The 25,212-nt window shown below is 43.4% G+C and overlaps 1 protein-coding gene and 1 pseudogene across 3 annotated transcripts in view; one reads left to right on the forward strand and one right to left on the reverse strand.

The window, feature by feature from the left end:
• The window catches only part of STAMBP (STAM binding protein), a 47,074-nt gene that overhangs the window by 13,007 nt on the left and 8,855 nt on the right, over positions 1–25,212 (reverse strand). For all 3 annotated transcript variants that reach the window (XM_004590670.3, XM_058667745.1, XM_058667744.1), the window contains exons 3-7: positions 13,946–14,021; positions 13,444–13,539; positions 11,494–11,860; positions 2,190–2,314; positions 1,170–1,307 (exon numbers count right to left, since the gene is read on the reverse strand). In XM_004590670.3, the coding sequence (XP_004590727.2) occupies positions 1,170–1,307; positions 2,190–2,314; positions 11,494–11,860; positions 13,444–13,539; positions 13,946–14,021 (802 nt within the window). The remainder of the gene's footprint in view (positions 1–1,169; positions 1,308–2,189; positions 2,315–11,493; positions 11,861–13,443; positions 13,540–13,945; positions 14,022–25,212) is intronic.
• Positions 17,366–18,029, forward strand: LOC101531676 (intraflagellar transport protein 20 homolog; annotated as a pseudogene).

The raw sequence follows: 25,212 nt of genomic DNA on the forward strand, positions 1-25,212 counted from the left end.
ATTTTCACTGAGAGAACAGCACAGAAATTAAACAAGTGTAATTGACTAGTATTTTGCTGTCTGCAGTACAAAAAAATGAATCTTCTGAGGAGTTTGTCAAACACACAGACATCTCTGCCATAGTCCTGGAAATATCTCTCATGAGAAAGAAATTTGTTTTGAAAGGCAGAGAGACACAGAGGATAAAGACAGACAGAGATCCTCCCATCTGTTGGTTCACTCCTCAGATGTCTGCATTAGCCAGAACTGGATGAGATCAAAGTTGCCCTTCAACATCTCATCCATGGGCTTACTGGGTGTAAAACATATTCAGTCACACACCAGAGCGGGAATAAACCCCACTGACAATAGGTCAACCCTAGGGAGTGGTGTTCTGAGATAGCCAGTAAAACTGCTGCCTGTGACACTGCCATCCCATGAGAGCACTGGTTCCAGTTCTGGCTGCTCCACTTCTGATCCAGCTCCGGGCTATTGATCTGGGAAAGCAACGCAAGACACTCACATATTTGGAGCCCTGCAAGTGACATGGGAGACCTGGAAGAAGTGCCTGGTTCTTAGCTTCAGTCTGGGCCAGTCCCAGCTGGTTAGACCACTTGGGGAATGAATCAGATCTCTCTCTCTGTCTTCCTGCTCTCTCTGTAACTTTCGAATAAATAAACAAATATTAAAGAAAAAGAAGATTGACGTGAATTCTACTTCACCTGTACCTGACTACTAGAAGATGTGCATGATATGCAGAGATCTGTTACATATGCTGTTGACTCTTCTGGTTTATATATACGCTGCTTTAAGAAAGATGAGATGAAAACATCCTTGACACATTTAAAACATTCTGATTTATATACCTTTCAGGAACAACATTTGTACACAGTAGGCAGTCCCTGTAGTCAATGTGCTCACATACTCTAGGTCACTATCCTATTACCATTCATACTCAGAAGGAAACTACTTTCATTTAAAAATAAAGGTTTAAAAATAAAAAAGCTGCAGATAGCTGCCAGAAATCAATATAGGAGTGAAAGCAGTTAACAATGTTAAAAGCTGCATCTGAAGGAGGAGAAATCATTGACTAATCTGGCTATAATTTGCTTTGTTCAAAGAAGGAAATAAGCACTGTGAGTGTGGCGAGAGCGCAGGAGACAAGCCCCCGAGTGCTCAGACTTGCTTACGTGGATCCAGCCCAATGTAATGAGCCCCTGCTGATCCTGGATGAGGAACAGTTCTTCTTCATTCTCTGTGTTGCAATAATCAGACCCAGCACTTTGCTTGGGGATGAGAACATGGGTGATGGTAAATTCATTCCTCATCTGTCAAAGGAGAAAACAACTTGTCACATTTCCTGGAACTTTCACAGACCCCTCCGGTCTTACAACGCAGAGTTCAACATCCGTATGAGACAAGGCTCTCCACTTTCCCATCATGAATCTCTTTCTATTTCCCTGTAATCCTCACCTCAGCAGCTCACTACCTGGGCTACTCATGCAAACAGTCTGGGGAAAGCAACAGAGATGAGAGCCACCCCAGACTCCAGAACGCCACCTGTGGTCCAGCCAGGGATCTACTACAGCCCTGTGCCAATCTCCTCCTGCAGCCCAATGGGGCTACTCCATGTCCTTGAGAAGCTCTGGGCAGAGAACCATGCCTCTTCCACTGTTCACATCTCAAACAGCTTCTCTACCACTGTTTCCTCAAGTCCTTCTCACCCTTTAAGGCTCAGGTTAAGGTCTGCTTCACTCACTGATTCATTCAGCAGTTAAGAAATATATTTTTTAAGAGCCTCCATTTAGTGATCTTCCTTCCTCAGGGTTTCTAGTGATCATATTATACATTCTATTCAGCACACTGTTAATCACTTTTTGTATGCCTTCCATCTTTCCGAGATTATTGGTTGCTTTTTTATGGACATATCCTTATATATTTTATATACAGGTCCTACCATGAAGTGGATGCTTAAAACAGGCTCCACAGGTAACAAGTGGACTTTCCTACCAACAATAACGCATTTCTAAACTAACCAGTTCAGTTCAAGGGACTCTGAAAATCAGTCAGAGCAGGGTCACAAAACTCAATGCATTTTGAAGGCCATGATTCCATCAGCAGAGGGACTGGCGGAAACAGCAACTGATCCTGCCTCTCTTCTGAGAGTCACAGAAGCCCAAGTGCCTTAGGGAAGAGTTTGGTTTCTTTACCAATTTTCCACAGAGAATTCCACAGGTCTCTACTCCCCGGGCAGTGTTGGCACTGGCTAACTGGAGAAACTGTGGACACAGCCTCCCTGGTACCACCACATGGCGTAATCCATCAACTGTAGGAACTGTAATAGAGAAAAGGGAGAAATCTGAGAACACTGGGCTGAGCCTCCTCAGACACATCCCACAGCGGGGAGCCCTGGGAGGCCAACATTAACTCATGGGGCTCTTTCCAACTTCCAGCAGCATTTAAGGATCTCATCCTTCGGGTGCCAACAAAGGGTTGTAAAGCCTCTTCTCCAGCCTTTACCACAGATGTTGGGAGCAGGGATGGTTATTTTTAGGTGTCATCTTGACCAGATTAAGGAATATTTAGAGGATCAGTACAGCATTATTTCTGTATCTGAGGGTGTTTCCAGAAAAAACAAGTGTCTAAGTCAGTAAATGATCCACCTTCAATGTGAGAGGGCACCAGCCAGGCAACTGGGGACTCCTGTAGCGCAGAAAGGCAGAGGAAATGTAATTTATTGTGAAAATCTTTGGACTCCAGGACTTACATGGATGGACCCCTAGATTGTCATACCCTCATTCTCAGATTGAAAATTACACAACTGGCTTACCTCAAACTGAGGTTTTCAGATTTAGACTGAGCCATGCAATTGGCATCTCAGGGCCTTCAGCTTGCACACAGCCTGTTGTAGTTGTAGGTGTCAATTCCCTCAAGAGATATGGGGTCAAAGCAGCCACCACCTAGATTTCAGAGGATGTTGTGGATGGCCTGGGGACCCAGGCAGAGAATTGACATAGGATTGGTACCAATGAATAGAGCTCTCCCTAGCGCAACGGCTCATGCAGCATTTGGTTTGGGGCAACTGCTGAGACTCTAGAACTATATACAGCTACCAGGTGCAACTCTAGATGGGGAAGTGTAAGCATGAGATCAAACCCTGAGAGCTGATGGGTAGACTGAACCCAGCAAAACCACACAGGTAGAAGGACCAAGGGCTAAACTTTAACAAACTAAAGAATTGTTCAGGGGCTGGTGCTATGGCATAGAAAGCTAAGACCATGCCTCCAGTGCTGGCATCCATACGGGTAAAAGTTTGTGTCCTGGCTGCTTAACTTCCCATCCAGCTCCCTGCTTATGCGCTAGAAAAGCAGTGGAATATGGCACAAGTGTTTGGGCCCCTGCACCCACATGGGAGATCATAAAGAACCTCTTGGCTCCTGGCTTCAGTTCGGCCCAGCTCTGGCCATTGTAGCCATCTGTGGAATAAACCAGCGAGAGAAGATCTCTCTTTGTGTCACCTTCTCTTTAACTCTGCCTTTCAAATTAAAAACAAACAAACAAACTGACATAAGTTTAAAAATAAAAAAGACGGGCCCGGCGGCGTGGCCTAGCGGCTGAAGTCCTCAACTTGAAAGACCCGGGATCCCACATGGGCACCGGTTCTAATCCCGGCAGCTCCACTTCCCATCCAGCTCCCTGCTTGTGGCCTGGGAAAGCAGTTGAGCACAGTCTGGGACCCTGCACTCATGTGGGAGACCTGGAAGAAGCTACTGGCTCCTAGTTTCGGATCAACTCAGCTCTGGCCATTGTGGTCACTTGGGGAGTGAACCAGTAGATGGGAGACCTTTCTCTCTCTCCTTCTCTCTGTGAATCTGCCTTTCCAATGAAAAATAAAACAAATACTTTTTTTAGAAAAATTCAACCTAGGAAGCAGACATTACTCTGATACAAAAATCAGAGTAACAAAAAAAGGAAACTTTAGATCAATATCCCCAGTGAAAAAAGGTAGAAGAACCTCAACAAAATACTAACAAACAGAATCAAACAACACATAGAAAAGATTATTCAACACATTCAAGGAGTTTTTATCCCAGGGATACAGGGATAATATAACACTCTCAAATCAATAAGCATAATACATTACAGAATGCAGGGAAAAAAACATGACTATCTCATTAGATACAGAACAAAAATTCAGTCAAAGCAAACATCCATCCATGATAATAAACAAACAAAAAAACTTTCAAAAATGAGATATAGAAGGAATGTACACCTATACCAGAAAGATTGCTTGACAAATGCATAACCAATATCATACTGAATAGGGAACACCTAATTTCGTTTTCTTTGAGATCAGAAACAAGATAGGAATATCTTGCCACTTTAATTTAATACAGTATTGGAATTCAGAGCAATAAGGCACAGGAAAGAAGTAGAGGCACATAAACAGGACAGAAGGAGGTCAGATTTTCCTGACTACAGATGACAAAATTTTAAATACAGAAAACCTATAATATAAAAATAAAATCCACTATTAGAATTGGTGAATTGTTTGATAAAAATTGCAAGAAACAAAAAACAACATACAAAAAAATTACTGACTTTTGGCCCTGGAGTGGTAGCCTAGTGGCTTAAGTCCTCTCCTGGCAAGCACCAGGATCCCACGTGGGTGCCAGTTCTAATCCTGGCTGCCCTGCTTCGAATCCAGCTCCCTGCTTGTAGCCTGGGAAAACAATCAAGGACTGCCCAAAGCCTTGGGACCCTGCTCCCGTGTGGGAGATCCAGAAGAAGCTCCTGGCTCCTGACTTTTGATTGGCTCAGTTCTGGCCAATCTGGCTAATAAAGACAGCAAGAAGATACCGTGGACAAAAGAAGATCTTTTCAATAAATGGTGCTGGGAAAACTGTATATCCACATGCACAAGGAAGAAATTAGATCCCTAGCTCTTACCACATACAAAGTCAACTCAAAATGGAGCAAAGATTTTTTTTTTATTGGAAAGGCAGATGTACAGAGAGGAGGAGAGACAGAGAGGAAGATCTTTTGTCCGATGATTCACTCCCCAAGTGACTGCAATGGCTGGTGCTGCGCCGATCCGAAGCCAGGAGCCAGGAACTTCTTTCCGGGTCTCCCACGTGGGTGCAGGGTCCCAAGGCTTTGGGCCATCCTCGATTGCTTTCCCAGGCCACAAGCAGGGAGCTGGATGGGAAGTGGAGTTGCTGGGGTTAGTTAGAACCAGCGCCCATATGGGATCCCGGGGCGTTCAAGGCGAGGACTTTAGCCACTAGGCCACGCAGCCGGGCCCGGATCAAAGATTTAGAGATCTTAAACTATGAAATTAGTAGGAAACAAAATCAGAGAAAAGCCCAATGAAAGTGATTTGAAAATGAGTGAGCATGTCCTTAAAAGCACAGTAAACAGGGCCCAGCACAGTAGCCTAGCAGCTGAAGTCCTCGCCTTGCATGTACAAGGTTTCCACATGGGCGCTGGTTCATATTCTGGCTGCTCCACTTCCTATCCATTTCCCTGCCTGTAGCCTGAGAAAGCAGTTGAGCATGGCCCGAATCTCGGGACCCTGCACCTGGGTGGAAGATCCCAAGGAAGCTCCTGGCTCCTACCTTTAAATTGGCTCAGCTCTGGTCCTTGCAGCTACTTGGAGAGTGAACTAGCGGGTAGAAGATTTTCCTCTCTGTCTCTCCTTTCCTCTGTGAATCTGACTTTCCAATAAAAAAAATTTTTTTTTAAATCACAGTAAACAAAAGCAAAAATAAGGAGCTAACACTGTGGCTGCACCTGCATGGGAGACCTGGAAGAGGCTCCAGGCTCCTGGCTTATAATTGGCACAGCTCTGGCTTGTTGTGGCTGCTTGGGGAGTGAATCAATAGACACAAGATCTTCTCTGTCTCTCCTCCTTTCTGTAAATCTGTCCTTCCAATAAAAACAAATCTTTTTTTTTTTTTAAAGCACAAAGTGGGTAGGTGTTTAACTTGATGATTAAGACGCTGGATAAGATGCTTGCACTCAGTATCACAGTGCCGTGGTTCAATACCCAGCTACAGCTGCTGAATTCAGCGTTCTGTCAATAGCAGTAGTGGCTGAAGTAACTGAGTTCCTGCTACCCACATAGGAAACCTGAATTGAATCACTGACTCCCAGCTTTGGCCTGGTCCACATGTGGCCATTAAAGAAAGTGAATCCAGCGGATGGGAGTATTCTTTGTCTAACAAAAATTTTTAAGTAAAAACACGTGAAAGGGATAATCCAAAACCAGAAATCTTCTCCACAGTAAAGGAATCAATCGATAGAGCAAAGACACAACTTGGGGAATAGGAGATACTATTTGAACATTATTCATCTGACAAGGGATTAATAACTAGAATACAGAAGGAAATTAAAAAACCAGCAACTCAAGACCAAATAATGACTTTAAAAATGGGAAAATTATCTGAATAAGCAATTCTCAAAAGAAAATAAACATACGGCCAAAAATATATGAGGCAAAGGCTAATATCCTCCATCATTAGGGAAATACATATCGAAACCATAACAAATATCATCTCACTCCTATCAGAACTGCTAATATCAAAGACAATGAATGCTGTCAAAGACACAGGGGAAGGGTGACTCCACTGGAGAGAATATAACTTAGTACAGCCAATACAGAAAACAATACGGAGCTCTTAAAAAAATGAACAAAACTGCCATGTGATCCCACAATCCCACTGTTGGGTGTATATCCAAAGGAAGTAAATTCAATATGTCAGTACCTACTCCCATGTTTACTGCAGCACTATTTGCAATAGCCAAGATTTGAAATCAATCTAGGTGTCCACCAACAGATGAACAGATAATGAAAAAAGGGCATATAGACACACAAGAGAAGGTCACTTAGGCCTAAAAAGGATGAAATCCTGCCATTTGCAGCATTATGAATAGAACTAGAGAATATTAGGTTAAGTGAAATGTCAGGGACAGCAACAAAACATCACCTGTTCCCACCTGTGGAATGTAAAAGTTGATTTCATAAAAGTAGAGAATAGAGAGTGTTTACGAGGGCCTGTTAAGGGTGTGTGGCGTGGGGCTGGGAAGTGGGGACAGGAGAGAGGATGATTTATGGATACAGGGGTACATTTAGATAGGGAAAATGTTGCATAGTTAGGATAACTATTCTTTCTTTTTTTTTAAGATTTATTTATTTTTATTGCAAAGTCAGATATACAGAGAGAGCAGGAGAGACAGAGAGGAAGATCTTCTGTCCGATGATTCACTCCCCAAGTGAGCCGCAACGGGCTGGTGCGCGCCAATCCGAAGCCGGGAACCTGGAACGTCTTCCAGGTCTCCCACGAGGATGCAGGGTCCCGAGGCTTTGGGCAGTCCTCGACTGCTTTCCCAGGCCACAAGCAGGGAGCTGGATGGGAAGTGGAGCTGCCGGGATTAGAACCGGCGTCCACATGGGACCCCGGGGTGTTGAAGACGAGGACTTCAGGTGCTAGGCCACACCGCTGGGCCCAGGATAACTATTCTTAACACCTAGCTAGTAGAGAGGATTTATAGAAACTGATTTCTTGGGGCTGTTGCTGCGATATGGAGGATTAAGCCACTGCCTGTGAGGTCTGTATCCCATATGGGTACCATTTTGAGTCCCTGAATTTTGTTTCTGACCCTGGTACCTATAATGCATCTGAGAAGGTAGCAGAGGAAGGAGAGACTGCATGAGCCACTACCAATCATGTGGGAGACCCAAAAGATTTTCTGGGCTTCTAGCTTTGGCCTGGCCCAGTTCTGGTCATTATAGCCATCTGGGTACTGAACTCACAGATGGAAGACCTCGCTCTCCCTGTAACTCTGCCTTCTAAATAAGTAAAACTATTTTTCGAAAAGATTTATTTATATTGGAAAGGTAGATATACAGAGAGGAGAGACAAAGAGGAAGATCTTCCTGCTGCTGATTCACAACCCAAGCAGCCACAACGGCCAGAGATGAGCTGTTCTGAAGCCAGGAGCCACTTTCAGGTCTCCCATGCAGGTGCAGAGTCCCAAGCCTGTCCTCGACTGTTTTCCCAGACACAAGCAGGGAGCTGGAAGGGAAGTGCAGCAGGTGGGATACAAACCGGTGCCCATATGGGACCCTGGCATGTGTAAGGCAAGGACTTTAGCTGCTAGGCTACCGCAGTGGGCCCTCAAGTAAGTAAATCTTAAAATTTTAAAAATTTACTTGAAAGGCACAGAGACAGGCAAAACTTTCATTTACTGGTTTATTTCCCCAAATGCCTAAAAGAATGGAGGCTGAGTCAAACCAAGTTTCCCATATGTTGCAGGGACTCAGGAACTTGGGCAATTACGTATTGCTTTCCCGTGTGTGCATTAGCAGTCAACTGGAAGTGATGCCAGGTATCAAACTCAGGCATTTTGAAATGGGATACAGGTTTCCCAAACAACATCAAAGAACATCTTGCCCTGTGGATAAGATTTTTAATGTTCCCAAAACAAGGCAATGATAAATGTCTAAGGCGATAGATATGTTAGCTAAATTGCATACACGTATTAATTTGTCACATTGGGGCACGGTGTGGTAGTCTAGCGGCTCAAGTTCTCACCTTGAACACATCGGGATCCCACATACGCACCTGTTCTAAACCCGGCAGCCCCGCTTCCCATCCAGCTCCCTGCTTGTGGCCTGCAAAGGCAATGAAGGATGGCCCAAAGCCTTGGGACCCTGCACCCACGTGGGAGACCTGGAAGAGCTCCTTGCTCCTGGCTTTGGATCGGCTTTGCTCCAGCCATTGTGGCCACTTGGGGAGTGAATCACTGGACGGAAGATCTTCCTCTCTGTCTCTTCTCCTCTCTGTATATCTGACTTTGCATTAAAAATAAATAAATCTTTTTTTTAAGAAAAAAAGATTGTTTACTTGAAAGCCAGAGTGACAGAGAGATCTTTCATTTGCTGGATCACTTCCAGGGGCCGAAGCCAGTGCCCCACCTCCCTGGGAGTGTCCACATAGATTATGGGAAGCTAACGCCTCGGGCCACCTTCCACGGCCTACCCAGCCACATTAATAGGAAGCTGGATTAGAAGCAGAGGATCCTGGGCTCAGACTAGGACTACAGTATGGAGTGTCAGCTTCCCAAGCTGCAATTTAAGTGCTGCACTATGTTGCCTGTATTGTTGTTCCTCAGTAGGACCTTTTTAACGTGAAGGGTTTATTATGCATTAACCAGATCCTAAATGAGTAGGTCAGTTTGTTTTGGGGATTATTTTACTCTGTCCTCTGAAATTCCAGCTGCCAACCGAGTGACTGACAGCAAACAGACCAAAACTTGCAACAGACTTGTTAATTTTTACAGATTCCATTTATCAAGTGTGAAGTCTTCCATTTCATTTTCCTAGTGATCATTACAATGGAGCAGGAATTGATCTCAGGATGAATTGTGCTTGGGTCTTACTTGTATCTGCTTAGATGAAACTTAGTATTTTGGAGCTGCTGCTCCAAGAATAACTTTAATTATTGAAGCTAAGACAAAGGTAAAATACTTCCTTAAAAAATGTTCCTGATTGAGGTGAACTGAGTAGGGCTGGCTCATGGACGCACTGGTATGCACGAAATCTGGCATTGGGAGAGGTTCTGACAGAGAAGCCTGGGCAACTCCTCTGGCAGGACACAGTTCTTGCAGGTAAGCACAAGAAGCATGATAGAAAACAGCCCAGAACACGCCATAGAAAATTTCCCACTGGCATACATTTGGCATGGGTCAAGGGCAGACCAGTTCACACCACCAACTGGCAAATCCGAGCACCAGAACAGAGTGTGGTTCGAGTCAGGTTCGGTCATGACAAAAAACAGTGCACATTACGGAATGCCAAAGTTAGGTGAGGTAACAGATATGGCCACAGCGCCCAAATAGCACACGTGAGAACCAGGGAGGGAGGGGGCAAAGCTGGCAGGGGGAAGGTGGGGGTCTCCCCTGCTGGACAGCTACTCCCACTGGAGAGCGTGAGCTGGGATGGGGGCAGACCAGACTAGGCAGGACTATAACACCTGTGCGTCCCATGTGGACTAGATTAGGGAAAAGCCAGGCTGGGCTGATTGTTCCTACTAGCACAAACACAATTAGAGTGGGTGAGGGTTGGTTGGGCTTTGCCGCAGCATCAGCTGACCAGAGGCTGGCACCAGCGGCTAATACTGTCAAGTCAAACTGCAGAATCTCTTGGAGAGTGCATGATCCAGGAGTGAGAGTGGCCTAGAAGGCAAATAGTGGGCGCCTCCCTCTTGGGTTACCACTCCCACTGGAGGGCACAAAACCAGGACAGGGGCAGGGGTGGCTAGACAGAAAGGCACCCACCAGCATGTGTGTGGGCTGGATGTTGGAGCTGGTTAGGTTGAACTACGCTTCAATGCCAATTGACATGTATGAGAGCTAAAGGGGATGTGGAACAGACTGGACTAGTTTGCTGCACATACTGGCAAACCAGGATAGGGGGTGGGCCTGGTGGGGGTTACTGTGGGTTGCTCCGACTAGGCTGCAGCTCCCACTGGTTTATGTGAGGGCCAAGTGTGTGCTAGGCAAAATCAGATTGGACTGCAACACCCATTGGTTCACGTGGAAGACAGGGCTGGAAACAGAACCAAACCAGCAATTGCAACCACCAGCTGATCGGGGCGATGGATTGTACCTGGCCCTGTACTTGCTAGTACACACAAGAATCGGGTCTGGGTTCACCTCAGACAAAGTTTCTTTAGCAATCCCCCCAACTGAACTGCCGGACTCAGAACCCTAACCATGAAAAGACAGAGGACAGAACAAATCAATCAACTATACCTCACCCATATGTTGGCAGTGAAAAACAGGGCAAACAGAGACTCTATGATGGACTATGTCAATCAGAAGATTCTTCAATGACCTCAACGTATTTGGAGCGGCAATACTGGCAGCAACTCATAACTGGTGAACTATCAAAACCACTTGAGCAAGACCCTCGGAGCATGCCCCACATCTGAGACCTGGGATAGGTGGGAGACTGGGTGGGGCTTCTCCCTTAAAATTCTCCTTTACCTCAGATACATGAAGGAAACAATGTGGAAATAATAGTATTACCCACTTTCTTGCAGCCCTTGAACCTTTTTACCCTAATTAACTATGTAAAGATTATCAAAAATATAATTTAAAAATATGGAAAAAGTAAAAAAACACACACACACAAAACAAAAAAACAACAATGCTGGTCTCTTATTCACCGGACATTTCAAATCTCTGTATAATCCTCCAAAGTGGAGATCTGACCTTTAAGGACTGTATCAGCTCTTTAAAAATCAATCTATTCCCAGGAAAATTATATGGTGTAAGAAAATATCTCTTTTATAAACAGGCAGCATGACAGAACACAATACAATATTTATTGAGTAGGTCTCTCTAACCTAAGCTTAAAAAATCACAGACATACTCTAAGCCTGAATCTCCAAATGATAACTGGCTGCAAAACAGATGGAAGAGAAAATCAGAAAACGGACAACTTACTATTTTCTGAGTTGCTCAGCGCTCCAGGTTTCAAGGACCTGTCCACCACAGGTGGCTTAGCTGGTCTTATAACTGTGTTACAGTCTGCAGGCTGTGTGGGTGAGACAGGTGAGGCGGGGAACACATCTACAGAAGGCCCTTCCAAGTCAGGCACCAGAGGACCACCTAGGCCAGGGTCCACCTTCCCAAACTCTTGTACAATCTTCAGTCGCTCCTTTTCCAGCTCTTGGTTCCGGATCATCTCCTCAAAGGCATGGAACTGCTCTTGTTCCAGCCGCTGCTGCTTCTGTTGTGCTACCCTCTGTTTCTCCTTTTCCAGTTCTTGCTGGATGGCCATATTTCGGGCAAATTCCTCTGCTTCCTTCTTCTACAATTAAAACAAACAAACAAAAACAAAAAACTTTGGCTAACACTTCCCACCTCAGGGCCTCCTGAGGCATACTTTTCCAGCAGGATTTCCCAACCTGGCAGCCAAGCTCCTCCAGGACCTCTATACCCAAGGGATCCAGTCGCCACCCCTTTCCATCCAGCTGCTGTGCAGATATCTTTAGGAAAGTTAAAGCCCCAATTCTTTCAATGTCTTACCACAATGACTCTACCTAATGTAATTTCTTCTTTACTGAAATCTCAATGCAACTTATTTTCCATAGCCCTTAGCCTCTATCACATACAGTTTTATTCTCTAACAATGCCATGTATGTATTCTGCTTCCCAAAAAGGATATAAAATCAAATCAAATTCAAATTTTACACCTGCTGTCTTGAGAGCTTCTAGTGAATCTTAACCCCAAATGAAGTTTTTCTAGTGATCAATCCAACAGAATGACATTTGAAATTAATAAGAAATATCAGTTAGAGATGATCACTTACTTGATAGTAGTTGGTCTTATAATTTTGTAACTTCACAATGGTGGAAAAGCGATACACATTCAGGAGAAAACACATTTTGAGTTTTGAGCTTTTCCTGGGCTAGCCATATGCAGTACAACATCTTTGGGGATGTTTCAGCTCTTGCTATCCACATGGGAGATCCGGCTCCTGACTTTGCCTGGACCGTCTATGGCTATTTCAGGCATTTGGGGAGTGAATCAGTGGATTTCAAATAAATAAATAAATAAATAAATACTTTAGACAAAACAAACAAAAAGCATGTATCTCGCCACGCCTCTGTTTATTTTCCTTATCAGAACTGAAAACAATGCCCAGCAGACAGCTACAGGGTGATGGAGAGGCACAGTCTGCATCCATGGCTGACTCAGGGTTATCTGCAGGGCTTTGTGAGCTTTTCCACATGCTTTAAGACACTGCTTGACAAGAAGCAACTGAAATGGCTTTAAGATGCAATGATTATAAACACCTTCTGGTGTACTCAATCGTGAATCAAACCCCCCAATTTGATTTAAAAACCTATGCTTTGGCAAGAATTTTTAGTGTTCTTGAGGTTCTCACTCTAAGTGCAGCAGAAAGGCAATAGGTTTTCTGTCCCTCAGATCAGGTTCTCTGGTCAAGTGAGCTACATCTGTGTTACAATTCTCAGCCTAACCATTGGTCTCCTACTGGCTAAGGTGACTGGCTTTTGTCCCAATACATCGGACTATCACAGCCTCTGTTGAAAGCTATTACAGGGGTTGGTGTGATGGTTCAACTAATCCTCACCAGCAAGTGTTGGCATCCCACACGGGGGCTGGTTCATGTCCTGGATGCTCCACTTGCCATTCAGCTCCCTGCTTGTGGCCCGGGAAAGCAGTCAAGGACAGCCCAAAGTCTTGGGAGCCTGCACCAGCATGGAAGACTGGAAGAGGCTCCTGACTCTTGGCTTTGGATTGGTTCAGTTCTAGCCATTGAGGCCATTTTGGGAGTGAAAAAAAAAATCTTAGGAAAAAAGATATTACAAACTCAAAGCACAGCTTGCAAAAACAAATGATTTTTTTCTTTGATGCTATATACTGACCTTTTTCTCATTATATTCTGTATATTCTTTGGTGTATCGTTTCAATAGCTCAGCCTTCAGTTCTTCTGCTTTGGGAAATGCAACCTCCTTTAATTTCTGAGATATAAAACGGAAAAACAGAGTTAGGACAATGTGGGCTAAGCTAGCAGGATAGTATAAAGGAGACTTAAGTTGGCAATGGCAATAATATTTCTGAAAATGGTTTGAAACACAGCTCTCCTTACTGTCCCACATTTGTTTGCTTCATCACCATTCTGCTGAAATGGCCCTATCTCCTATCACAGGATTTGATTTGCAAGCAGACTACAACAAGAGTTCTTGAAAAAGTTCATAGAACATGGAATTAAGTTTATCTTCATGTGAAAAGTTTCTGCAATCCATGCAGCTTTTTCATAATAGCATTTACGAACTTTTTGAGGACCCTTTGTACTTTAGTTTTGAAGTTAGCCTGTGCTCTTCTGAAGCTTTTAGATGAGCAACCCACCTTTAAATGAAGACCCACCTTTATTGTGTCTTTCTTTTCAGGAATGACTGCTGATTTGTAATCTCGATGCTTTGGTAACTTCTCAATAAAGAGTCTAAGGGAATAGAACAAATTGATTATGTTGCGAAGAAAATGTCCAAATGCCCACAAGCCCCTGAAGTCATGCGATTCTTTTATGCTAGAGCCACTGGATTAGGGTTTCCAGAAGAGCAGGACAGATAGAGGCACACCCAGGCAGGCCATGTTTTTTGGCCGTATTCCCTAAGCCATTGCTTCTTAAACTAGGCATGTGGCAGCAAGCACCAGATTCATGTAACAAAAAGGATGGTCAAAACAAATCTCCCTCAAAACCCTATTCTGTGCCCCCAAAAAAGTTATCTCCAAAGAGCTCATTTTCTTGTGACACGACAGTTTTTCAAGGAGAGGGCCTAAATCACAAAATACTTTTCAGAGAGCAATTTGGCAGCCATGTGCAGTAGTCCATGAAGAAATCATTATTCCTATCCCTAAACTGAGCTTTAATTCTGGCTTTTATTGTTTAGTACTAACAGTCCTCCAAAGAATATTCCCTTTAATCATGCCAAGCACTGAAAGGCATAAATACTGGGATCAGCAATGTGGTATAGCAGTTAAGTAGTCTCTTGCCATGCTGGCATCTCATGTGACTACCAGTTCATGTTGTAGCTGCTCCATTTCTGATGCAGCTCCCTGCTAATGCACCTGGAAAAATAGCAGAAGATGGTCCAAGGCCTTGGACCCCTGCATGCATGTGGGAGCTCCAGTGGAGTTCCAGCCTCCTGTTTCAACCTGGCCCAGCCCTGGCCAGTATGGCTAAAGAGTAAGCTGGTAAATGCAAGACTGATCTCTTGCCCACTCTCTTTGTAACTCTTTCAAATAAATAAATAAATAAATCTTTTAAAAATGCAAACAGTGCATTGTTACATGCATGTAATAATTTTATCACACATGTGTAACATTCTTCATGATCTCTAATGGAAAATGCTTAGGTATAAACATAAAACACTGTATTTTCTGTAACTTCAATAACCCATTCCATACTGGCTTTTTTTGGTTGCATCACATGTGTTCTGATGTTTTTGATTTCAGTTTCATTTCTTCCAAATACTTTCATCTCTCCTAATTCATCACTGGCTCATGGATTACACAGTGGCATCATTTTACCCAAGAAACTTTTGTGTTTTCTTTTTGTCACCCTTGTGTTGACTACTCAGTGGCACGTTTTTTTCATGGTGCTATAATTTTGTTGTTGTTGTTCTAATTCATATTGGTTGTTACTACACTTGATCTTAGCCAAAAGCCGAGAAGCGATGTCATATTGGTTGTTGACCTTATTCCATGGCTTCTCATTTATGGGAATGTATAGTGACGGAGTAACAAAGACTACCATATCAGGTGTGGGTGATACAATCCAGTATGCATCCCTGCTTCCAAATCAAAGATGGACTACCAATTAAACTGTTGGAAATGTGTACACAATGGGATGCTAGACTGTCTGACACTGTCTGCACCAGCAATGTCGGGGCACACCTAAATAACAGACTGATGGAATTATGACTCCTTATGAAGGACTGTACTATTGCAGCAACATGAGGAAAATCTGTTGGGGGTTGGAGTTGGGGGACAATCTCAGGCTTTACAAAATTGTACCATAAAATTTAAAAAATCAGAATAAAAATTCAACAAAAATAAAAACAACAACAACAAAAACCACTATGTTTTCTCTTTTAATTCCTTTTTTAGGGAAAAATAAGGTTAATCAATTCACAAATCTCTTAAATTTATGATATTAAGAACAGTAGAAACAAATGAAAGTCCAGTAACTTGTTATAGCAACAAAGCGGCAGACTGGACTTATTTTTTTTTTAAGATTTATTTATTTTTTATTGGAAAGGCAGATTTTTTTTTATTAATTATTTTGCATTATGTGACAGTTTCATAGGCTCTGGGAATCCCCCCCACGCCCCTCCCCCCTGGTGGCTTCCTCCACCTTGATGCAGTATTACAGTTCAAATTCAATCAAGATTCTTTCCTTGTAAACATATACCAAGTATAAAGTCCAGCTATTTATTGTCCAGATGGGTTGAACAGTCTCTTGGGGAGACCATTTCTGGTCCGTTGTTAGAGCTGGCAGAATATCATCCCATTCAACCAAGAGTCCCGACATAACATCAACAGCAATTTGCAACATTATGGAATTGACATGGTTGTGAGTAACTAGTGTGTTATTAAAAAAAAAAAAAAAAAGAAAAAAGAAAGCAAGTTCTTAACCACAACCTATGATTAGCCCATTGACATTTCAGTTTTAGTTTTATATACAGAACCGACTGCTATATACCTTAAATTGGCTATAAGGTTGGAAAGGCAGATTTACAGAGAGGAGACAGAAAGAAAAATCTTCCATCCACTGGTTCACTCCTCAAGTGGCCACAATGACCAGAGATGAGCTGATCCAAAGCCAGGAGCCAGGAGCTTCTTTCAGGTCTCCCACACAGGTGCAGGGTCCCAATGCTTTGGGCAGTGCTCAACTGCTTTCCAAATTCACAAGCAGGGAGCTGGAAGGGCAGTGGAACAAACCAGCTACCATATGGGATCCTGGAGGTTCCAAGACAAGGATTAGCCACTAGGTTACCACACCAGGCCAGGCAAACTTAGCTTTCAACATCAGCAGGACAACTCTTTGAATCATCCCACCACACTGCCTTCACTACTCCTGGGGCATCTGCCTCTGCTGGGGTGGCTCTGAATCAGCAATGTCTTTTAATATAAATAAGTTGTAATACACAGAAACAGAAACCCAAGACCAATCACTTGAGGGCCACGTGCCCATGGCTCTAGTACAGTTGGAATAAACTGTTTCTGACCTTTGGCGTATGGGGTATGAATAAATGGAACAGGAAACCTCACTAACGGAAAAAGGAAGACCCTCTCCTGCTTACCCCAGTCAAAGCAAACCCTCCAGAGATAAACCCTCCTCTGTCAGTTCTATATGAAGCACATGAAATTTTCATTTCAATCCAACTTGACCAGACTCCTCAGCCACAGATGAATTCCAAAATCAAAATGGTTCTAAAAAGCTTTCCTTTAGGTTCATGAAAAAGAGATTAAAATTTTTCCCCTTGAAGTCTATATTTAAAACAAGTACAAATTCATTTATTCAAACCACAAAGTCTGGAAGAAGACACAAGGATTAAATAAGACCTAGTTCTTGTACTCTGGAGACTGAAGACTTCAGCACTCAGCAAATCTCCCACCATGAGTGCACAGACCAAGGTGTGTTTTCACCAACTCTGCCAGGCTGAATGCGTGTTGTTCTGATGCTTGAGTCAGCCAGCAAAGCAGTGCAGTGTATAAACCTCACACTTTAAGTTCACAGAACCAGACAGGTCCGGTATCCGTGGCAGCGGCTGCAGTCGGCCCGGAGCGCAGCGCACAGCGGCCAGGAGGGCAGCTATGGCCAAGGATGTCCTGGGGGAGGCGGGGCTACACTTCGACGAGCTCAACAAGCTGCGTGTGTTGGACCCGGAGGTTATGTAGCAGACCACAGAGCTCAATGAGGAGTGCAAGGACTTTGTGGGCAAGATTGGCCAGTTTCAGAAAATAGTTGGTGGTCTAATTGAGCTAGTGGAACAACTTGCAAAGGAAGCTGAAAATAAGAAGATGAAGGCCATTGGCTCTCAGAACTTGCTCAAATCTATAGCAAAACAACGAGAAGCCCAGCAGCAGCAACTTCAGGCTCTCATAGCAGAGAAGAAGATGCAGCTAGAGAGGTATCGTGTTGAATATGAAGCTTTGTGTAAAGTAGAAGCAGAACAAAATGAATTTATCGAACAATTTATTTTTCAGAAATGAACTGAATATTTCCCTTTTGTAGGACAAAGGTAAAAAGAAAAAAGTTCCCTAAGCCAAAAAAAAAAAAAAACCTCCTCTGTCCCATTAGAGTGACTGGACCAGGTCCCGGAAGCCAGTGGCCCCGCAGGCATGTGTTCACAATCCCGTGTCTTCGCCCCTGCCATCCACCTGAACTGAGCAGGCCACACACCTTGACCTTTGTAAACTCAGCTTTGGAAAGCAATAAATTATTTTCATGCGGTTTGAAAAAAAAAAAGTTCACAGAACCAGACTGTAAGCTTCCTGCAGCTGAAGATTTCTAATTCATACTGCTGTCTATATACCACTAAAGCCAGCACAGTGCCTTGAAAGAGGCACTCAATAAATATTTGATGGATTAAATATACTGACAACCTTTCGATGAGCTGAATGAAAAAAGAATGTGTGAAGTGTATACCACATGCTATTTTACATGTAAGAAACAGCAGATGGGCCCAGTGCAATGGCCCCACTGGCTAATCTTCCCCTTGCAAGTGCTGGGATCCCATATAGGTGCCAATTTCTGTCCTGGCTGCTCCACTTCCCATTCAACTCTCTTCTTGGGGCTTGGGAAAGCAGCAGAGGATGGCTCAATGCCTTAGGACCCTGCACCCATGTGGGAACCTTAGAAGAGGCTCATGGCTTTGGATCAGCTTAGCTCTAGCCATCACAGCCACTTGGAGAGTGAACCAGCAGATGAAGGATCTTTGTCTCTGTCTCTCCTCTCTGTATAACTGCCTTTCCAATGGAAACAATATTTTTTAAAATGAGGGTTATATATGCTTATGTATATACAGGGTATTTAAAAAGTTCATGGGAAATGGAATTATAAGATGAATTTATTTGATGTGAAAAAAATTAAAATCCATACCCATGTAGTATCTTCTAATATTTTTAGGATTTATTATTTTTTTTTTAAAAAAAAAAAAGGAGATCAACAGAGAGAAGGAGATACAGAGAAAGATCTTCCATCTGCTGATTCACTCCCCAAGTGGCCACAACACCTGGAGTCAATCCTACCCAAAGTCACGAGCCGGGAGCTTCTTTACAGGAGGTGCAGGGTCCCAAGGTTTTGAGCCATCCTCGACTGGTTTCCTAGGCCACAGGCAGGTAGTTGGACACCAACAACTGGGACACCAACTAGTGCTCATATGGGATCTCGTTGCGTGCAAGGCAAGGATTCAGCTACTGAGCTACTGCACCAAGCTCCTTTTAATTCCTTGAAGATATTAAAAGAAAACAAGTATAATGAGAAAACTAAGCATGAATTTCAAAAAAATTTTTTTTGCATCAAAATAAACATGTATTATTGTTTATCTGGAAGTCAGAGACAGACAGAGAGCTCCATCTACTGGTTCTATTCCCAAATGCCAGTAACAATGGGACCAGTCTAGGCCAGAATCTTCCAGGTTTCCCACACAGGTAGCAGGAACCCAACCACTTGAGCCATTGCTGCTGCCTCCCAGGATTCTTATAAGCAAGAGACGGGATCAGGAAGGGTGCTGGTTTCTAACCCAGATTTTGGTGTTCTAACTGGTGTCTTAACCAGCAGGCATAACACCTGCCCTAAAATTGATCTTTAATTTCAATTTTCCATGAACTTCTCGAAGTATCTTCATATATATTTATATCATTTAGGAGAAAATAAAAAAAAATAAGGAAGTACACGCCAAAAGTAATAGAAGGCAGTGAAACAGAGTGAATGAGCCAAGAGTGTGTATGTATGAATCATTTCACCATATATCTTTTTATACTACTTTGATTTTGAACCAACTAATGAAATCCAGTTTGTAAGTGAAGAGATAATGCCTAGACTTACACAGGAATTCCTTTTTTTTTTTTGTTTTAGCCAATTTCAGTCAATTTTCTCAATGAGAATATATGGGGAGGAAGATCTCTCAAAAAGAGACAAGGGGCAACAGAACCCATTACTCATGCTGGGAATAATACAGTACAGTGGTTAGGAAGCCAGACTCTGGTGTCACCTGCTCGGGTTCAAGGTCTGGCTTGACCATTTCCTAACTACATGACTTTGGGTAAAACATTTCCTTCCACTGCCCCCTCAGCTTCCTCATGTAAATAAATTATGTACAGACACACTAGTACTCCCTGCTAGGGTTGTTGTGACACTGAAACAGATAAAAAATAAAGTGCTGAGAGGGTGCCTCGTCCATAGCCAACCTCTGCTCTGTGTTTTCAGAACTATTTTTACCAACCAACAAACAAAGCATGTGAGCACAGATGAGATGAAGATACTAACACCAGGAAAAGGAAATTTCTAGGCATAGAATAGCAGTGGCCCAGATGTATACTGTTCTCTGGAGTTAGATCTGGTTGCCGCCAAGAGAGTAAATGTACCAAAGTAAACAAAGACAAACTCAAGCATAATAACCAACAGAACAACAGAGAAACAAGTAGGAAAGTGAACACTAAAGGTGAATAAATACACAAAATGGTACTTAGTTTCACTCGTGTTGAAACAAATTCACATTAAAATAGGAGGTAATTTTCTTTGCTCAGATTAGCAAAGGTTTAGAGATTGATTAAACTCAGTTTAAGCAAGAGTGTTAGGAAACGGGTGTCCTCAAACAGCAGAATTATAAATAGACATACTGAAGAACCTAGATGTTTTCTGCCTTTTATAATTCCTGCTTTAATGGCTTGGCTGGGGGCTGTGTGAACTCCAGGCCTGACAGTCTATGTGACACCCGCAGGACACCTGGCAGGTCATGTAGGCAGACCACTCCTCAGGAAGGAGTGTTTGATAAGATCCACCGCCCTATAGCTCATCAGTTTGTACTTTTTGAAAATTGCTTGCTTCAAATCCACCAATAGAAGCCTGCTAAATTAGGACTGTATAATTAATAGCCTAAAATGTATAAGAATGCTGGGCTGTTCAACGGGGTCGGGGGGCTCTTGCTGGCTCGCTCTATCCTTTTTTCCCTCCCTGCGAATCCTGCAGCAGCCTCGGCTGTGGCTGCCCCCCACCTCCCAGCCATGCTGGGCTAGGGGAGGTGGCTGGGAGACCTAGGCTAACCTGAATAAACCACCTTTATGCCTTAACGCCAACTTCAGACTTGATGATTTTCTGGGGATTTCAATATCCAGCACAACAATACCTTCTTTTCTTAGCTGAGGGGAAAGATGGAAAACAGTTATTCCAAATTTAAAATGAATGACAGGGGTGAGGTGATTCCCAGTTCCAACGAAACTGTATCACATAATACAATGTAATCAATGAATAAAAAAAAATAAAAAAAAAATGAATGACAAGGTCTTCTAACAGTCCATGGACAAAGGAGTTAAAAGTAGTTTATTTTAGTGTAAAAAATATGAAATCCAGGCCCACTGCAGTAGCCTAGCAGCTAAAGTCCTTGCCTCACACACACACCAGGATCCTATATGGACACCAGTTCATGTCCTGGCAGCCCCGCTTCCCATCCAGCTCCCTGCTTGTGGCCTGGGAAAACAGTGGAGGATGACCCTGCACCCAACTGGAGACCCTGAGGAAGCTCCTGGTTCCTGGCTTCGGATCAGCTTTGTTCCAGCCATGGTGGACACTTGGGGAGTGAATCACTGGATGGAAGATTTTCCCTCTCTGTCGTTCCTCCTTTCTGTATATCTGCCTTGCCAATAAAAATAAATAAATCTTTCTAAAAATGTAAAATCCACAGTTCTTGATGATACACATTTTCCGTGAACATTTTGAAGATACCTCATATTTGCCCTCTAAATTTACAAGTCTACTTCTGGGAATTTATCTTAGAGATCATCCAACAGTACAAAGGTACATATGTAAAACAATTCAACAGAACATTATTTGCAAAAATAGGGAAAACTTAAAAAAGAAAAAATGCTACTAAATATCCATTAATAGGAGACCATTAAGTAAATTTTGGTGTACTTCAATGTTAAAGCATGTAACCATTTGCTCATTCATTCAACAAATATTCGTCAATTATCTGCAATGGGGTCAGGCAGTGAAACACGCAGTCAAAAAATTATTCCCATTCCAGGAGGAGGAACAGACAATAAACAGCCATTAACACGAAGGGGGATGAAAAGCAACAGGAGAAAGGCTGAAATTTTAGATGAAGAGCTAAGGAAGGCATCACTGAGAAGAGAGTACTTGAGTACAAACTAGCAGAGTGAGCCTTGGAAAGATCGGTGAAAAAACTATTTCAGGCAGAAGGAACAACCCGAGAAAGAATGAAACACTCACTGTGCCCCACTATGGAAAGAGACCACCAAGAAGAAAGCAACAGCATGTGAATCCATTCAGGCTTTAAGGAGAAGGACACACATATGAAAAACCACTATCTTGTACCTATAAGAAGCACAATGGTCATTTACTGTGCATTGGTCTTTTCAAACCTTATTATCTCCCATATAATGTTTTCTTATAAAAAATATTTATCATGAACAAGGGTTCTCATATGAAACAAATAATTTTAAAAGTCCAGCACAATTATATAATATGATTTATTAAGGACCCTCATCTCATTTCTTCCAACCATCAAAGCATGAAAAAAGATGAACCCTTCCTCGGTTTATGAACTCTCAGTGGACATTTTCAATACAGGTGACAGTTATTTGCAGGAACGCCTATGTTAACAGGAGGCACACAGAGCAGAAGGCGTTGCCTGAATATTCTGCAACTCCCATCTGCGTAGCCTAGCTGATGACCATAAAAAGCTGTGAAAGAATCCACTGCCTGGTTTATTGTCTGTGCTCATCATGAAAATATGTACTGATTTAATATGCTGAAGCTCTTTCTCCTATACTGGGGTCTGCAAAAGGCAAAGCATTCCGATGGCAGAGAGACCAGCGAGGGGGAGACAGGCCTGAGGTCATTAAGATGCCAGAACTGCTCCAGGAAATAGAACAAACATGCCCTTTACAATCCCGAATTAAAGTATCCACAAAAGGTCTCAAACATTGACTCAGTAGTAGGGGAGGCAGAGGAGTGAGGCTGCAGCCTCTCCTCCACCCAGCCCGCTCGCTCTGCACTTGCAGTAATCAGCAAACCAAACCACTGCTATTGCTAGAAATATATCAAGTAAAATACGTGAGAAAACAAGCTAAGAATCACTGAACAGAAATTCTTTGCAACTCCTGTACTTGTTAGTTTGACAAATCAGAATCAGGGTTTCAAAGGCAGCTACAAGAAATATGGAGGTCCCTATGTTTCTTGTTCTAGGTTAAATCAACCCAATGAAGTCCCAAATTAAACTCCAAGTTCAACAAATCAAGTAAGTGAGCTGCTGCTCAATCTGTCCCCACTTCACTCCAGGTCTAGGCCATCAGCTGAAATGGACCCATAAGTGGAACAACTTGTTCAGGGGAAGATCCGCCCAGACCAGTCTTGTAATTAACAATGATATTCATGCCACTCAAAGTAAAACCAAATCACATTAAAAATCAATTTCACAGCATTTGGTTAATGCTCTCCCCTCCTGCCTTCTTCAGAATTTATCAGTACAGTTAAACCCTCTTTCTCTGAACCATCAGTACCTCCTCTACAGACTGCCTTCCATTACCAAAGATGCTCTATAATTTCCCATATTTTTAAACATTACTTTTTCTTTTTAAAAAAAATATTTATTTGGGCAAGGCGCGATCGGCATAGTGGTTAAAGTCCTCGCCTTGAATGCACCGGGATCCCATATGGGCACCGGGTCTAATCCCAGCAGCTCCACTTCCCATCTAGCTCCCTGCTTGTGGTCTGGGAAAGCAGTGGAGGACGGCCCAAAGCCTTGGGACCTGCATGGGAGACCTGGAAAGAAGTTCCTGGCTCCTGGCTTCGGATTGGCTCAGCTCCAGCCGTTGCGGCCGCTTGGGGAGTGAACCATCAGATGGAAGACCTTCTTCTCTGCCTCTCCTCTTCTCCGTATATCTGCCTTTCCAATAAAAATAAATAAATCTTAAAAACAAATGAACAAAACCCAAAAAATCAAAGCCAGAAGCCTGGAGCTTCTTTATGGATCTCCCTCATGGGTGCAGGGTCCCAAGGATTTGATAAGCAGGGAGCGCCATCAGAGGTGGAACAGCCTAGACATGAACTGGGACCCATATGGGATGCTGGTGTAACCCATTATGCTACTGTATTTACCTCTATTTTATTTATTTAGAATGCAGAGTTACAGAAAGACAGGAAGAGATGGAGAGACAGACCTTCCACACTAGTTCATTCTATAAATGACTGCAACATCCATGTCTGGGCCACACAAAAGCCAGGAGTTTCATCTGGGAATACACATTGCTGCAGGGGACCAAGAACTTGGGCCATCCTTCACTGCGTTCCTAGGCATAATAGCAGGGAGCTGGATGGGAAGTGGAGCAGCCAGCATGTGAACCAGCACCCCAGGGATACTGGGGCTAGTATAGCCCCAAGGATATCTCATCTTAAAGTAAACACACACACAAGTCTCATACATTCACACATGCTTCATCCTCCTTTAACTATTTCTCCATTTCTCTACTTTCCTTCCTATGCAAACTTCTCCATAAGTTGTCTATGACATCTCTTGACAAACGATAGCTGATGCGCCAAATCCATCAGCCATCTGCTTAGGTAAAGCCAACTTCCCTAGGCCCAGCCACATTTGTTCACTGATGGACTGTCTGGTTGCTCTCAAACTACAGAGAAGAGCTGTAAAGACCAGGTAGCCTGCTAAGTTAAAACTGTTTTTACTCTCTGATCACTTATGGCAAAGTTGGCCAACTCATAGCCTATACTAACTGCCCTTAATCTTACTGTCCATTCACCTTCCTACTCCCTCCCCCCATTCTAAGTGTCTCTTTATTCTTCTGGTGAAACGGATTATAAGATCACCAGGGCCATCATCAAGTTACCAAAGTCTCAGACCACTCTGCTATCCTCACTTATCTGGCGCTGTCCTTCAAACACCGGCCTCTTTGGCATGCCTCCCTCCACTCTTCCCTAGGTTTCCTCCTGCCTTTCTAGCCTTCCTGCAAAGGCTCCCCTGCTGGCTCTCCCTCCACCAACCAAATGCAGCCCCAGTCAGCCTTAGGCTCTCATCTCACGCTGGAGCCTCCTTTTCAAGGACTCTTGATCCTGTTACATGGCACAGATCTCTGAGGCCTCTGGTGAGGCCTAGGGATCCCTTCTCAGATGTTTTCAAGTATAATACAAAGCATAAAGGAATACAAAACAACCCAATTTTACCAATATGAGTGGACATCAAAAACTTCATGGAAAGGGTAGGCATTGTGGTGCAGTGAGTTAAGCTAGGCTTGGGATGCCCACACCCCATATCGGGGTGCCTAGTTAAAAGTCCTGGCTAGGGCCTGGCATGATAGCATACTGGTTAAAGGCCTCGCCTTGCACACCCGGAATCCTGTATGGGCGCCGGTTCTGATCCCAGCAGCTCCAC

The sequence above is a fragment of the Ochotona princeps genome, chromosome 8 (assembly GCF_030435755.1).
Source record: "Ochotona princeps isolate mOchPri1 chromosome 8, mOchPri1.hap1, whole genome shotgun sequence".
NCBI classification, from domain to species: domain Eukaryota; kingdom Metazoa; phylum Chordata; class Mammalia; order Lagomorpha; family Ochotonidae; genus Ochotona; species Ochotona princeps.